Raw genomic sequence first — 16609 nt, forward strand, 5'->3', positions numbered from 1 at the left:
GATTCAAAATTCCTTTCATCTATATGTACAGTATTTCCCCTTTTACTCCAGCTGTCATTATGGTATAAATTACCCTCTTCTAATAAATACATGTGCTGTCTGAGAACCGTCTGTCCCATGGATGGGAATTCCGAACAGTTGTAACTTCACCTTTGGTGGTATGAGACCCTGTAGCATGTTGATGCACTGCATGATGACAAATGCCTCAAGCACATCCATCTTGAACTCCAGTGACTGCACACTGAAGCGGTAGAGCTCAGAGAAGGAGGAAGAGAAGAGTTCCCACAGCACCTCTGCTTCCTGGGGGGAGCGTTTCTTCAACCAGCCCTGAGAACAACAGCAGCATCATTATAATTAAATAAGATTATATGAATTACATTAGTTTCAAACAACACAGGTTGTATGTAGTGATAACAAAACCATGGCCAAGCTGTATGATGTGTTTTTTTACATGAAAAAGAGTCCTCTAAAGATAACTGATTACCATTGATAATATTGATGATTGATATTACCCAAATCTGGGTAATTTTGAAATTATTTGCTCCTTAAAGGCTTTTTTCATTTAGATTGAGATAATGCTGGATAGAGTATCAGGTCTATGTCAGTTTGGAAACTACTGACCTAGATAGTACTGAATGTCAATGAACACTGTTTTAGCCCACGGTGTCTTCAAAGGGAATTTCTTTTTTGTTATGGCACACCGAGCCACCCAACTCCCAATTAAACATTCATATATGTACACAGATGCTTTTCAGTTTCAACTATTTTAGATTTAATATTACAATAATTTAATCTTGCTAAACTACATTGTATCAGTTATAATAAATGAATATCATGTGACGTAACTAATGATATAGGCCAATTCTCAATCATTCAGAGTAAAGGCCAACGAGTGTTTTGAAGATTTACTGATAAATGTTAAACTTTAAATAAACACTGAACATAATTAAAAGTGCCATTATGTTAAATATATTTCTTACGTTTTCTTCTAAATTAAAATGAGCTTCTATTTAAGGATATTTTATGTGTCCAAGGTCATACAAACAGAACAAAACAAAACAAGGTTGCAGGGATTTCAATGGGACATTTGAGCCTGCTGTTGATGTGGTGAGACCACAACCTGCGGGTCTGACTCCACTGACAGGCGATTTCTTATCTTGTATTCATATATACCTGGGTTGAGAGAGCCAGATCACACGTATATGGTGATGGGAACAAGCAATACAACAGTGAATCTGACAATGATGGAGATCAGTCTTTATCCAGCAGCAAAAAATAATGTCCCATTAAGCTGTTAGCCGAGTCGTGTTCAGTCTGAGAATTTAGTTTCTTTGGGTCGACTCAGAATCTGACCTGTCAGACAATGTTGAGAGAGAGCTGAGGTGTTTCTGCATTTCTTTGAGCGCTATCAAATCTTTCCACCACTTGCTTCCACGGTCACTACTTTTGTGCTACTGAAAAACTCCTAAGCAGGAATGCGTGTTGCGAACCACTGATCTAGATGCTGTTAAGCACATACATACTATAAACTACCATATCACAAGCATTGCAATTTTCAATGTTAAAAACAAAAGGTCAGGTTTTCATTTAGGAGATTTACCTCAAGTATAGGGCTCCAGTTGAGCACAGAGGAGCTCATGAATACCATGCCATTCCGTGAGACTGTGGCTGGAGAGGCGTTGTCGATGTTATGTGGCTCAAAAACCACTTTACAGTTGGGAGCCATGGGTATACGGTCTCCATTCGCTAGTGTAAGAGTTCTATTGTCGTCCAAAACTGAGTTTAGGTTCTCAATCCAGATGGCATCGACAGGTCCATCCAGCACTATCCAGATGTTCTCTCCTGAAAAAGAAAATAGTGCTTTTGTTTGTTTACATGTTAATGAATATGATATGAAGCATTACCTATTGTAATTTGCAAGTGGAGGGGATGAAATGTTTTATGCATTTATGCAGAAAAGGTGGCACCAGACTACTGTGTCTGCTTAGTAGGGAGTTCAACATATTGCTCTGCTCATATAGTCTGGCTCTACAATATAGATACAACCTCAGGAGTCATCAGTTTGCAAGGAAACAACAGTTGTTGTTATAAATATACATTTAAATCTCGTCCCTCTTCTAAAGTAACCAAAAACACGAATACAAACACCAAGATATGACAAAAATAACTTAATAACTAATCCAAAAATACAAGACAGTCTACTTGAGCTGTCGGGAAAAATCATACAATATAGTTGCTGGTCATTAATGAATGTGGCTCATGCTCCTGTGATATAAGTATTCTGATTCTGATGTTTAATGTTGCTCTGTGATCACTGACATACAATACATTATTTGTTCTTAAACCAAAGGTTTTACAGTTTGGACGTAGGCAAAATAATTCATTCCTACACAGACTTTATTAACACAGATCAGGCATAGGATGCTGTTGTTGTATCTGTTGAATCACAATGTAAGTACAGCCTATATCTTTTCCTCGTAAAATACTTCACTCAGGAGCCCTGTCACAACTCAATCATCTACTTTTCTACAGTAGATTTATATCGGCTCAAAACACCAAGCTGCACTGTATGGTATGAACAGTAAGCTGCTGCACAAAGGCAACAGAAAAGAATATGGGATGAATCCTGCTCGAAGATATGCGTAGCAACATGAGAACATACTGTGCACTGAATACTTCATTTGAATATTTTGACACATTAAAGCAAACGCACATAATGTATATTCATAACAATGCACAAGTACATTTTTAATGAAGTGTGTACGATTAAGTCTGTGTGGAAAAATAAAACAGCTGTTGGTGCTGCTTTGAACTGTGGATGTCCCAAGATAATTAAACTTCTCTACAAAGTAATAACATAGTTTTCCCAAGGAAGAAAGAAAAAAGACAAGCCTAGATTAGCAAGAGTACTAATGAATCCTTTTAGGAGTCCCTTTTTAACTCAGCAGGGATCCCTCTCATGTTTTTCTCTATTCCTCTTATTTAACTTCGGAGAGAGGTTGCTGTTATGAAACCATGCTCCCTTATTTGCCAATTAAACAGTTATTACAGCGTGTGTTAAGCTCCCTATAGACCAAACCTCTGGTATTTGAAGATATTCAGGTTAATCCCAAAGCATGCCTAATAGGAACCATTTTTCAGTGTTAGCTTTTAACCAATAAAATGTAAAACGTTTATTAAGATTAAATTTACACAAAATATGATTTAATTTACATGAATTAGAACAATGTGATATACACTAATTTATAAATTATTTTTTTTAAAACTTCATCAATGTCAGCTCATCTCACCTCAAATGAAACCAATGCTGAGTAAACAACTTTTCTGACCTTTCTTTGCTCTCAGCGTTTTCCTCCAGAGTGTGGAGAAGATGCCGTCAGTCCAGTCGTTTGTGGCCACATCCAGTCGACCAAACATCTGAGGTGCTGTGATGGCTTTGGGGTTCATGCGCATCTCTTTGTGAGGTTGTCCACACTCTGATGGAAGAGAGAGATCAAGAGCGCAAAAGAGCAAGAGATATTAACTTCTGTAAGAGAAGTATATCTAACATACCACATTTATTCTAACAAAAATATGCTCGTAGAAAACAACAACTTGCATATAGATTTGTTGGGTTTCACTTTAAGTTAAAGGGAGAAAGGATGATTCTTTCTCTGTCTGTCTTCGTCTCTCTTTTTCTGAACATTCATCCAAACCATGCACAAAATCCTACCTGTCATAGCTCTCATCAGTGTGTGTATACAAGTTGTTTTTCCAGCCCCACTGGGCCCCAGGGCCATCATGCCATGTCGGACCCTCTGAGTCTCAAACAGTTGGATAACCTTGAGCTTCCAGGGGGGGTGACTGATCAGACCTGCATCCTCAACCTGACAGAGCACAATTTATAGTATTTATAGTACAACTGCAGTTTACCATACCAAGCATTTAAGTATTTATACTATGGTGTGAATGAATACTATATTCTGGTTGGCTGGAGGATGTCAACTGATTCCTGATAAATGCAGACCTAAGGAACTACTCAGTAGCATAGTTGGCAGTTCTAAATAAGTGTATCTAATATGAACAAGCGTAGTCCTCCAGTGCATCATCCTCTGAACTCCACAAGCTGCAAGAAGTAATCTGTTCATCTAAACTTACTGTCGCTATTCAACACAATACTACAAGGGTACATTACTGCAGGGATGAAGGTACAAAATGCCACACACACACACACACACACACACACACACACACACACACACACACACACACACACACACACACACACACACACACACACACACACACACACACACACACACACACACACACACACACACACACACACACACACACACAGCTGTAATTCAAAAAGCTAACATTTTGTTTTGCTATATCTCTTACTTTCTATTTTCTCTGCACTGTTTGCCAGTTACTTAGGTTAGGTCCTTGACAAATGGTAAATCACACTATTTGTATCCCTTTGGGTGCTATAACTTGAGGCGTTTAAGAGTGACATGAAAGATACAGTGGTCACACAGTCCATTAGTCTTTCGCCCGATTTTGCTCAGCTTCTTTTTTCCCCACTCTCAGCTTCTGTTTACTTTTTACTCTGTCCTTCTCTCCATCACTCTCTCACTGTCCCTTGTCTCTCTCCCCCCATCCCAATCCTTCTGTATTTCTCTGCCATTTCACTCTCCCTTACAAACTTAGACAAATTCATCCCTCACTCCCCCCTACCTGATTGTCAATTGCGGCCTCTAGTTCAGGGTAGCCTGCTTTATCAAGCTGGATGCCTGGGAAGAGGTCCTCAATCAAGCTCAGGAACAGCGGCTCATCCTCATCGATCTAATAACGCACACATGCGTACAAACAGACACGTTAGCAAAAACCCACAATTTTGTTTTGTAATTTTAAGATTATCTATTGTTGCTCAAGCTATCTAGCTCTATTGTATTATATTCAATTCTAGACTGACCAGTTTAGATAAGTTCATGTCCCTGAGGACCCTCATAACGATGGTGGACTCTGTGTCATTGGGGTTGGCACGCTTGGCTGCTCCCAATGTTCTCAGCACTGACAGGATGTTCCGTAGGCCAAAGTCATAGTGAACCTAAACAATCACAAAGAGCATTTTAGAATCATCATTATCTATTTGTAAACGTCAATGTAAAACCAGCTATTCACTGAAATACTTTATTAAGAGGGTTAAAACACTAAGATTGCATTAAAGTTTATAATTACCAAAAGCTTTTGCTTCATCTTTTGTTTACCTGTTTGGAGAGTTGCTCCTCACACAACTTGTAAAGTGTGAAGAATTTGCGGGCCAGCTCTATGTTGTCTATAAACCCACAACTCGCCAGTTTTACTCTAATGATGATTTGACGGTCAGGAACCATCATAGCCACGGAGCGGAAGTTGATCTTCAAATTCTCAGGAAGCTCTTGACGACCTGCATACCCTGGGTTCTGATTATACAGGAAAAGTACAAGTGAGTTTTAAGTTTTAGACCTCAGATTATAGTGTAACAACTAATACATGAAATAAATACATGTGGACAACAAAATAATTCATACAGTATGTTATTCAACAGATTTATAGGTAAGCAGGTGTATGCATTTGGTCCATTTTACAATATATACATGCACACGACATGTAGTCACTTTGTGTTTACTCATGATGGGTATACACCAGAAAACTACACAAAATCTTAAGCTAATATTAGAAGATCATTGAAGTTCATAGCAAGCTCTATCGCTTAGATAGTTAAACCCCTATAGACACAGCTCTGTCCCTCCTCTCCACAGATCCTGCCTTTGATTACTGTCTCTATATACATAAGTACACGCACACGTATGCGTGCACATACACACTCGCCTGCACACACAGACAGTAAAGGCAAAAGAGAATGATCTCTGACCCCTCTTCCCATGTGAGAGAATTATTCCTCTGTTCTCTGTTTAATGACTTGCCTTGGGATAACAACTGTGCCAAGGAGATATCTTACTACTACTGTACGAAGGGTATGATAATGAACACTGACTAACATTATTAATAAAGAGGCAGACCCTCGTCTTTAATATTGTACAAACCGGCTTGTAAAATATTACATGGTCTAGGTCGATTCCATTTAACTACAATAATTAAATATCATGAAATTGTAATATTTGTGATTTATTGCATGCTCTCTAAATAACAAGACCAAGGTACTGCGTGAAATAGCAGTTAAAGCTAAAGGTTGAAACTTCCTACAACAGACAATCGAGCGGGTGGATTTTCAAAAGCTAGAACAATACCATGAGAATGAAGGTTATATCGCTACAACATGAATAGCAGTTTTTAACAAAATGTTTAAATAATGGCACTCATGTCACTGACCATGGTAAGGAAGATGCCAAACTCAGGGTTCATATCCACATTGTCTCCATCAGTGAAGATAAAGTTTTTGCGACGTTCCTTCTTGCAGGTGAGAACTATTGCGATCTGCTGGGCCGCCACGGATAAAACTGGGAGGTCAATGCGGTTGAACTCATCAAAACAACCCCATGAACCAGACTGAGCCAGACCTGGAAATCACACACATGCAACTGTATGGTCACAACTACAAAATAAGTCAACACACCCAACTGTCCCAAACCCCAAATTTTAAGCCTTTGATGGGCTCTAACCCTAAACCTTTTCTTGTGATGCTTTATTTGCAATAAAGCACTAAGTTGATTTGTGACTATTACCTTTGAATATTCTTCCCAGGCCTCTGAAGTCCATCTGGTCAGAACAGTTGAAGACCACAACATACTTTCCCAGACAGCGGCCCATGTCTTTTGTGGTCTCTGTCTTACCTAATAACGAAAGGCAGATTTGTCACATCCCAACATGAGATGTAACAATTTTTATGCCGACAGCAAAACAAATACATTCTCTAACCACCTTCTCAAAATATCTCCCTAGTGGAGCGGTTACCAACCTTTATGATTTGTGGTCAATTAAAATGAAGCACTGGGGACCTGTGACCCCTTACCACGGGCTGAATGCAGTAGGTTTGTGAGTTCAAAAAGGAATCCTTTAAACTTGTCTGAATTTAAACTTCACTTATCCATTTCTATCTATTTTTCTTTTTTAAACATTGTAGGATGCATCACAATGAGGTAATGCATCTATTTATGATTATGTAAGTGTGATAACTTTTAATTATGACTCATGGATAAGTCGGATTCGACCACACTGACAGGCATTAAGAGTAACTATATAGCAATAGCCAATCTTCTTGCTGATGGTCTATAGGTCATATAGAAGCTTCAGCAAGAAGTCAAGACTGCTTTATAACCAGTTAAAAACTCCTTGTAGTACACTTGAGATAAAAAAAAAGATTAAAAAATAAAGCGATTAGACAAAATTTAGAAAAGTTGAAATTGACTGTGAAGCCAATAATCATTTCACAACCCTTTAGATTTAATTGGGGATCACTGCTGTAATATAACAAGGGACAAGTCCACAAATTACATGTTGTCAATGCCATTTTTTGTGACAATATCACAATCTTGATGCCATTTTACTATAGTTTACTAATGTCACGTGATGTATGCAAGACCCAAATGTAGCATCAGTTTGCAATGTCATGCTGTCCCTCAAGGCAACACTTCAAGGCCTTAATCCTACCTGTTCCTGCAGGACCAGCAGGGGCTCCACCCATACTCATACCCAGAGCCTGGGCTAAGGTGATGTAGCACCTGACCACACATAAACAGGGAGACAGTTAGATTTCATAGGCTTAATAAGATCAAGAATTTGCTTCCTCACAATGCAGTTTTTATTACCCCTCACATTCAGTTTATCACACAATAAAACTAATATGATATGATTCTCCACAGGGAGGTTGGAGGTCAGACACAGCTAGAGAATGCTAGCCCCAAAGCTGGTAAGGATTTAGTGTCTTGCTCAAGGACACTTCAGCAGAGAGGATGACTGACACTGGGACCTGACCCAGGCCCTTTGGCTCAACACTGTACTTCCTTTTCATCATAAAGCTGGCCTCTAGTCAAAAAAGATGACGAAACTGCACTTGCAACCAATTTTGTGCCCTTCAAAGAATGCAGAACAAATAAGACCACTGCTATTTAAATTATTTTCTCATCATCATTATTCCTCACCTTCTAACCCCATGCAGTGGAAGAGAGGATGAAGGACAGAGAATGTGAAGGAGGAAAAGTAAAGCCAGTGAGTGATAGAGGAGAAAGCAGCAAAGCACACACTAAGCAAAGAGAATGGAATAAAATAGTGTTTCAGGCAGGAAAATAAGGCACTTAGAAAATCAGGGCTGTTTTTGCGCCTTTGGCCATAAGGACAGTGTGCCACTTCTTTGGAGAGCTGCTGTCTGATGTCTGCTGGTAGCTCCCTCCCTGCTGCTGTCTCTTCTCATTTCTTTCTTCTTGTGTCTAATCTTTTTTCTCTCTGTCTTGTCTCATATTTCTCCCTCTCTGTCTGTGAGTCTGACACTGGCTGTTTGTGGACCTTTGCCTACCTCCCTCTGTCTGATTCTCTTCCTCGCTCTCTGACAGTCATATCGTCTGTAAGTGACAGAGGTGATGACTACAGTGCAAGAGTGCCTACTCTTCCTCTCTAATTTCATCTCTTCCCAATTTATTGCTCTCTCTCTGTCTCTCTTCTCCTAAAGTCCAGTCATTAGTCAGCTGCACACTGTAACCCAATATAAATTGATGCTTTAATGAACATTTATGCTACATCACAGAGAACACTTACCAGTATGGTGTTGCTGTAAACAGCTTCCATATTTGCTTCTGATCTATGAAAAACTAAAGACTAAAGGTAGTGTGGAATTGAGTTACCATACTCTTTTTCCTCACACAAAAGCCGGGTCTCAAATAATTGCCAGGGCAAACAAATTAAGGAACAAATTACGGCAGAGAAAATATAGATGGGTGGATAAATTCTCTTATCTCTTGCTATTTGAGGATATACAGTTACGCATTTTTAATTATAACTCTGGAAAAGTAACTCTTTTGAAGTGAGGTGCACTTTTGACTTATAGTCCAGACGACGGGTTGGCAGTCCTAAAGAAAGCAGAAGTTATGGACAGTCTCTCACTGGAGGCTTTTTGATGTAGGATTTAGTTATGCACATGAATTGTGATGAATTTATTTGTGTAAAGAAAGAACAATTTCAACAATGCCTACTTTCATACCTCCCCACAGCAGGCCAATTGCTAGGCAAAATGTCTAAACCATTACAACCGTGATAACATAGACACACTGTCTGACAAGCGTTTAGGTCTACTTTTAAAAATGTTTAAAATATCTGTGTGTATATTTTTTTAATTTGACAGCACATGGGGTCAGTGCAACTAAAAGTCAATTCTTAACATTTTAATTCTGCCTTTATATGATGCGTATGTGTGTGTGACTTCATGGATGGCCCTCTACCTGTCAGTCAACGGTGTAATGACCAGCCTTTCAGTGCATCCCAAGAATTCATTCTGGTAGACAAAGCCCACATCTGTGATGTTGATGATCATCTTGTCTGAGTCCTCATTGAAGTAGAAACGACACTGCTTCAGCCACTCAAAGTCGTTGGGGCTTTTGACATGGAGTCGGCACTGGAGGGAGAAAGGGTAAGGATGAGAGTGAGGAGGATGAGGGACAAAGAAGAGAATAGACGAGTGATTGAAAGAAGGGAGGCAGGGAGAGAAGGGAAGCAAGATAAAAGAATCAGGAGAGAGAGAGAAAATGGCGATAGAAGAATAGGAAATCGAAGGGCACCATTCAAGAGGTGATGTGAGGTGTGAGATAAAAGCAGGAAGAAAAAGGGAAGGTAGGGTGGAAGGGCAGGGTGTATGAGGTGACCAGAAGGTGACATTAAAAAGGCAAAAGGAGGGGGAGAGATAGGTAAGAGGAGGATGAAAGACAAGATGTGAGGCGATCAGATGAATAAGGAAATGAAATACAATGAGATATAAAGTGTAACGAGGAAAAAAGGGGATGGGATAGAAGGAGGTCAACAGTTAGGAGATATTATAGGAGAGGAAAGTGAGGTGAAGAGGATGGCAAAGAGATGTTTAGAAAGGCAGAAGGAGAATAAATGAATACAGGTTGGAGGGGATTGAATAATAACGATAAAAAAACATGTCCAAATAAAGTTACTTTACACCAGTGCTTTTCACCGTGGAGACCCGCTGGGCAATTTACTGTGCTTGGAAACTTCAAAGACAGCCCTTTGTGTAGGTCCAAATATCACTTGGCTGTCACTGAAAACGCTTTGAAGACTTTTGTCAGAAAGAATTGACTCATTTCTTCTGACTCTAACCCTCCAGTATCTAGATATCAAATGCAGTTTTACAAAAAAATAGCTAACTTGAGCAGGGGATTATGATTCGATAAATTTGAAGAGAGAATATAATGAGCTGGTTTGTAGAGTTAAAAGGACTTCAGTATACTTAGCCATCATACAACATACTCACCAAGTCATCAAATATGTCTCTCTGGTGGACATGGATGGTGATGAGGGTCTCATACTTGGTCCTCTCCACAGCCTCCAAATCTCTTGTGGTCATGTCAATCAGTGTGTTGAGCAGATCGAGGAAGAGCTGGTTGGTTCTAGCCATAATGCGCCGATCATATCGGGCATTGGTGAGCGCCTCTTCAGAGTCCCTTGTCCATATCATCTGAATTCCAAGCAGGCCAACCTGGATCAAGGACAAGGATATTTGGTAATGACATCATTGTGTTATTGTCAAATGTACAGAGAAAATTTAAATTGTAATCATTGCTTTTGTAAGCAATCCATAACAACATTTCTACGTTTATTACCGCCCAAAACATGGAATCAACACTACAGAACAACACTGAAATAAATTTGCCAAATTCATGATGTTTGTCTAGTTTTTATGATTATTTTCTTCTCAGGACACAGTCATCTAACGACATTCACAGAGAATAATGGTATGGTCCATTTTTTTTAAATATTCGTGGATTAGTTTTTTTTGATCCAACTCCGATCTACCTGAGCAGGGAAGGAGTTGAGGAAGTCAATCAGCTGGAACCCAGAGTCCTGGATGGTCAGGACAGCTTGTCGTATCACCAGGTGCAAAGACCTCTGGGATTCCTTTAGCAGAGCGTTGAGCCAGACCTCTACATTACCCTCTGCTGTGACAGGACGCTCCAGCTCCACAGTCTCCCCTTCCCGTGATGATATGGCCAGAATACGGTCATATACCTGAGGATGATGGCATGTTTTATACATCAGAATCACTGATTGATTATCCTATTTTCAAGTGTTAATTAGAAAAAGAATATGCTAACATATGTATTTATTCTACTTCTCTACACTATTCTGATTGGTCAGTTCAATTATGTGCCCTTGTTTTGCATTTTTCAGTCTGTTTGCAAATTGTTGTTTTCAAGCCCTTCAGTTCAGAAAAAAGTGTGTGAAAGATACCATTGTTTTGTTAGCCTGACCTGTCAAAAGGCCAACTGTGTAATACAAAAATAAAACAACAGTCTAAGGGGTTCAATGAAGCACTCACCTTGTCATGGAATCGGACACATTTGATGTTGTCGAAGACGTTGAGGAGATGTGCCTGGATGGTGTGGGAGTCAGAGGCCTGGCCGAGAATCTCCAGCAGGGCAGGGTCAGAGACAAAGAAGAAACGAGGAAACAGCAGACGCTTCTTCTCCAAATAGCTGTTTGACAGAATGATGAATAATAAAAGTTACTGGCAATAGTCCCTCTCAAAGGCACTTGTGTTTGAAACACAGCAAACTAGATACATGTACTGTACAATGGTTGGCAGCAAAATAAAAAAAAAATCTTCACTTATTGTAACAGTTGTTAAAACAACTCGCTCCTCCCTTTAAATAATGTTTGAACTACTCAAACTTTAATGAGGTAATGAACACTTGTTTTTTTTTTAGGTGTAAAACACAATTTTATGAGAGACACATCAACGTTGGTGTTAATATTGACACCTCTTACCAAATATGTAAAAATCTACAGCCACAGCAAGAAGGTACTGGGTTTGAATCCAGCTGGGGCAGGGCCTTTCTGTGCAGAGTTTGCATGTTCTCCCCGTGCTTGCTTGTATTTCCTCTGGGTAGTCTGGTTTCCCCACCATTAAAACATGCACACTAGGTTAATTCTCCAGTCAAAGCCCTTGACCAAGGCACTAGCTCAGATCTGGTTTTGGAACCCTGGGCAAGATCGCTGCTCACCGCTGTGTTAAATACTGACTACCAGTTTCGCTATGTTGCACATCGTATAATACGTGATCAAATTCTTCCTTCCTTTAAATCATGCCGAACCTGAAATAGATTCTAGGATCATTTTCAAACATAGGCTGATAAAGACTCATTGTTCACAGGAGTTTATGCTATTTTTTTTCCAAACATCTTCTTCCACCTCTACTAATTTTGGAGCAATGGTACAGACTTGTGCTTTTGATGGTTGTAGAAGCACCTCCAGACTGCCATGAATGTGTCTGAAATTATCGTCAAAGCACCAGTGGACACTCTGAGTGTCTAGTGCTGTCACAGGGAGGCTGACAGCAGCTGCTCATGGCTGGTTAGCTCTGACTACTAGCTGTTCCTGCAACACTGAGCAGTGGTCAGTCTCTCACACAAGTCACTCTGACCCAGGTTTCCCGACCTCCCACGTCACACACTACGTGACACACCCCCTACAAGGCCATGCCCCCTACAGTGGTTTCCCTGTGCCGTCCCAAGCTGCCTTTTTAAAATATGCTGGAAGGGAGGGAGCTAGCAGGATTGGGGTACCTATAGTTACAATTTAATGATATTGTTTCAAGGTGCGACTTAATTAGGATTTTGGTTCTTCATACGTACCCTGTAAGTGACTTCTGGCAGATCTCTAGCTGTTCAAGCAGGTGTGGAAGCAGCTGTCCCATAGTCTCATCTCCCACACAGGACTGTACTACGTTGGGCATCTCATGGGCTCGCATCATGATCTTCACCCATGATTTGTCAATGTTAGAGAAACGCTTTGCTTCCTTAAAAAGATTGAATCAATTATTTATTTGATGATCAGTGGATGTTTCCTTTATGTTTTTGTTGCTAAAAGTCAAGGCTCTGTTTTACAAATGCTCCCTATAAACCAAATTATTCTATCACAAATAAAGGATTTCTGATAAACATGAAATATAAAATGAAAATGTAAGGGATGAAAGAATAAGAAGAGCATGATATTGAACTGAGTTTTATGTTAAACTCATTAAACATGTAATTTTAAATATCTATTGAGATTAAAGAATCAAATATGACACAACACCATATTCACTATATACCTTGGGCAGCTGTTTAGCAATGTCTCCACCCACAAACACAGCCTCCAGGTAGATCCAGAGGTTTTGGACGGTCATCCAGTTCTCTATGATATCAGTGGTGTTGGAAAGATTCTGAACCCACTTCTGAATCTGGGCTTTAAATGGGGTGTTGTACCTAGGAAATGAGTAACATCAACATGTAAAAGCTTACCACTAACCCACACAGCGACAGCTTGTTCAGTTGTTGCAGTCTACAAGGCAGTCAAATAAATCCCCCCACAGAAAATGTTTTGTTCTGATTTAATTTACTTAATTTTGACTAACATGATTATCCTAATAAATGTCCTATAATGATTATTAGCATCAACACTGACATACCTGTTGCTCATAAGAGACCCCAACATCATCAGACTGTCCTCCATGCTAGCGATGACCTCTGACGTGCTGTCTCCTCTCAGTAGCAGTTCTCCACGGGTCTTAAAGTTCGCAAACGTAAAAGTCTTGTTGTCCCACTCAGCGATCACCTGCTTCAACTTCTGCTCAATGTCTCGCTCTTTCACCGCACTGATACAGATATCCTGCGTAAGAAACACAAAAAAGGTCAAACATTAGCAATACCAATAGTAATGGCAAAACAAAGCTAAATAAACATTTTCATTATCCTCACCAGGATATTAGTACATTATACAGTACAGTATATACTGGCACGGTTCCACTCAGTTTTTGTCAGATGGTCCAGTTTGCATCACCATTGCTTTCAAGTCTTTGTTCTCCATCACAATTTATGTTGCTATGATATTCATTGGGCTACATAATTTCAATATCATCAATGTATTTGACCAATGAAAACATGTCAAGGTATCATTTTATTTGTCATCCGTTAAGACACTTTTCATATTTGTCTTCGCCTTTCTTACCTCAATCTCCTCCTTATACTTGAGCAGAGGAGCCTCCATAATGTTGCGTAGCTTGAATGTATCAGTTTCCACCTCAAAGGTGTGCCCAGTCACCTTGCCACAAAAACCACATAGACATGTTCATCAAAGTTTGGAAATCAAGTATGGAGTGCTATTCATACCAAATATCAAGACAACAGCTATTATTATTATTATTATTATTATTACTACTACATCAACAGTAGGTGCTGTCTCTTAAGTGAAAAAAACTGGCAACTGTAGCGGTATGTTGCTGGCTTTGTTTCACTGACCTCAGTGATTCTCTTCCAGTGGCGAGTCATCATGGCCTTGTTGGTCATAAGCTCCAGCAGGGGGCAGCACTCACTGAATTCATCAATTGTTTTCTTTAGGTCCAGGAAAGCCTGCCACTCCTTCAGAGCCCGTGGCAGCTTGCGACACCTAGTAGTTAAATAATACAATAGTCACCAAACTCATAGTAAGTTCTTCACAAAATTAAGTCCAAAAGGTATATATGCACCAGCACTTTAGCACTGTTCTACATGGTACCCAGCCCAAAGCAAAACATTTAAAATTGATGGACAGCATTTCTGCAAGAGTTATCCTGTCTTCTTCAAGTTTTACATCAGCACATGTTCCTCTTGTACAACACATATAGTATAGGCTACCCAACCCGTGCGTAGGCTCCATTGGTGACCTATGTGAGGCCTCTCCTGCATATACACATCTGTGCCCATGGCCATCCCTCAGTTCTGAGGCTCTTCACCTCATGAAGACCAGAGAAGATCTCTACAGAGTCAGGCTACTAAGCTACAGCTAGTTAGCGCTGTTTCTTCATTAGGCCACTGCCACCTCGAAGTTAGATAAAAAACTTCATTTGGTGAGTGTGGCTACCTGTGGGACACTAATTTGAGTTTGTTTTGTCCCCAAGCTTTGTGTTCAATGAGCACCAATGAACACTTGGTGCCAGCTGCACAGCTGGGGCATCCTATCAGATACTGTCGCTGTTGTACTTTGGTATTCTCATCATTCAGGGAACAGAAGTTATAGTCATACTGTCAGGAGAACATAAAAGTGAAGACATATTAAAAACTAATTCTTCCTCTAGATGGGATGCCTTTAGCTTGTATAATCCAAGCCTCTTTCCCTTTCAATTTCCTTTGACAAACGCACAATGAATAAATCCTTGTAGAGGACAGGGTGCAAAGATAAAAGTGGATGAAAATGAAAAAATTGAAATCCCTCAGAGCATTCATACAGGGCTTAATGAAAAAAAAAATATATAGGATGATTCCAAGGGAAGGACTTCGTATAAGGCCAGGAAAGGGGTGATGCTAAGGGGAAAGACAGACTAATGACAATCATTTCATGTTCCTTTGTTCTGATATTATTTGTCTTTATTTGATCATCTTCAAATTCAATGGACACTCACTTCTTGATGGTCTGATTACTATTTGCAAAAGCCAACCTCTCCGTATAATCAGTAAATCACCTTAGTGGCTGCATTTTTTTTGTTTCAGTTCAGTAGAGGGTATCTGATATTTCCTGGAAGTGTCACTTTCACTTTCAGTGTAGGTGGGTTAACACAGCTCCGTTAAAACAGTTCAATACCGATCAGAGAAATTTAGTTAAAAAGGTGCCCTGTGGAGTTGTCTTGTAAACAACCAAACATTATGTTTACATTCAGTGTTACTCACTACAACACATTGTGTGTTTCCTTGAGGTTGAACAAACATGTTGAGTGCATATCTCTCCTCATAAAACATTTGCAAAGCTGATTTTTTACTTTTTAAAGTACTGTATATTAAATCCAGCATTGTTTACTCCTTCTTCCCGGTCTTTGCTGGTGTATTGCTACATATCTGGTGTAACCACCACATGTTGATCAGTAGAAAAGAGTGACACCATTGGTAAGACTTTGTTTCATCACCCATGTGCATGCATATAATGCATATCACTTTTTGAATTAAATTATGTAAAAAAAAAAATGTACTTCTCTGTGAAATTAAAATTTTTTGAGAAGCACCTGTAAATGAGACAAACAAAACGGGGATGCACTCACAGAAAAAAAATTGCTTCATGTCACTACTTGAGGTCTAAAACTCAACAGAAAACCTTTAAACATGGTAATAAGATTAACATCATAGTAAATAAACCTTGTCTGAAAGTCCAGTAGCTCATTATTGATCTTCTCGATGTGGATGTCAGCCCAGAGGATATCATAGTAACCGTTGACTGTTTCGATGACATTGTTGTAAAGGCCATACAACTTCTGTAGTAGAGTCAGCTGCTTCCTGATCTCTAACAGCTGGGGATGCTGGGTAACAGGAAGTCCAAACAGCTCTTCTCCACCAGTGTAAGTGATGTACTTCCTGAACAGGTTGTCAAATCGATTCTAAAAAAGGAGACGAATGTCAAAAAAATCATT

The 16609-nt window shown here is 39.6% G+C and overlaps 1 protein-coding gene across 3 annotated transcripts in view; it reads right to left on the reverse strand.

Moving 5' to 3' along the window:
* Window positions 1–16609, reverse strand: part of dnah5 (dynein, axonemal, heavy chain 5) — a 101247-nt gene that overhangs the window by 55613 nt on the left and 29025 nt on the right. For all 3 annotated transcript variants that reach the window (XM_084357286.1, XM_084357285.1, XM_084357284.1), the window contains 20 exons: window positions 16338–16576; window positions 14475–14622; window positions 14185–14277; window positions 13646–13845; window positions 13289–13442; window positions 12831–12994; window positions 11516–11672; window positions 10993–11205; window positions 10451–10675; window positions 9417–9589; window positions 7636–7706; window positions 6711–6818; window positions 6358–6545; window positions 5253–5447; window positions 4958–5092; window positions 4720–4827; window positions 3713–3866; window positions 3330–3476; window positions 1601–1842; window positions 151–327 (listed from right to left, as the gene is read on the reverse strand). In XM_084357286.1, the coding sequence (XP_084213412.1) occupies window positions 151–327; window positions 1601–1842; window positions 3330–3476; window positions 3713–3866; window positions 4720–4827; window positions 4958–5092; window positions 5253–5447; window positions 6358–6545; window positions 6711–6818; window positions 7636–7706; window positions 9417–9589; window positions 10451–10675; window positions 10993–11205; window positions 11516–11672; window positions 12831–12994; window positions 13289–13442; window positions 13646–13845; window positions 14185–14277; window positions 14475–14622; window positions 16338–16576 (3291 nt within the window). The remainder of the gene's footprint in view (window positions 1–150; window positions 328–1600; window positions 1843–3329; window positions 3477–3712; window positions 3867–4719; window positions 4828–4957; window positions 5093–5252; window positions 5448–6357; window positions 6546–6710; window positions 6819–7635; window positions 7707–9416; window positions 9590–10450; window positions 10676–10992; window positions 11206–11515; window positions 11673–12830; window positions 12995–13288; window positions 13443–13645; window positions 13846–14184; window positions 14278–14474; window positions 14623–16337; window positions 16577–16609) is intronic.

Source organism: Pagrus pagrus (genome assembly GCF_965226575.1).
Source record: "Pagrus pagrus genome assembly, chromosome: 7".
Lineage (NCBI taxonomy): Eukaryota > Metazoa > Chordata > Actinopteri > Spariformes > Sparidae > Pagrus > Pagrus pagrus.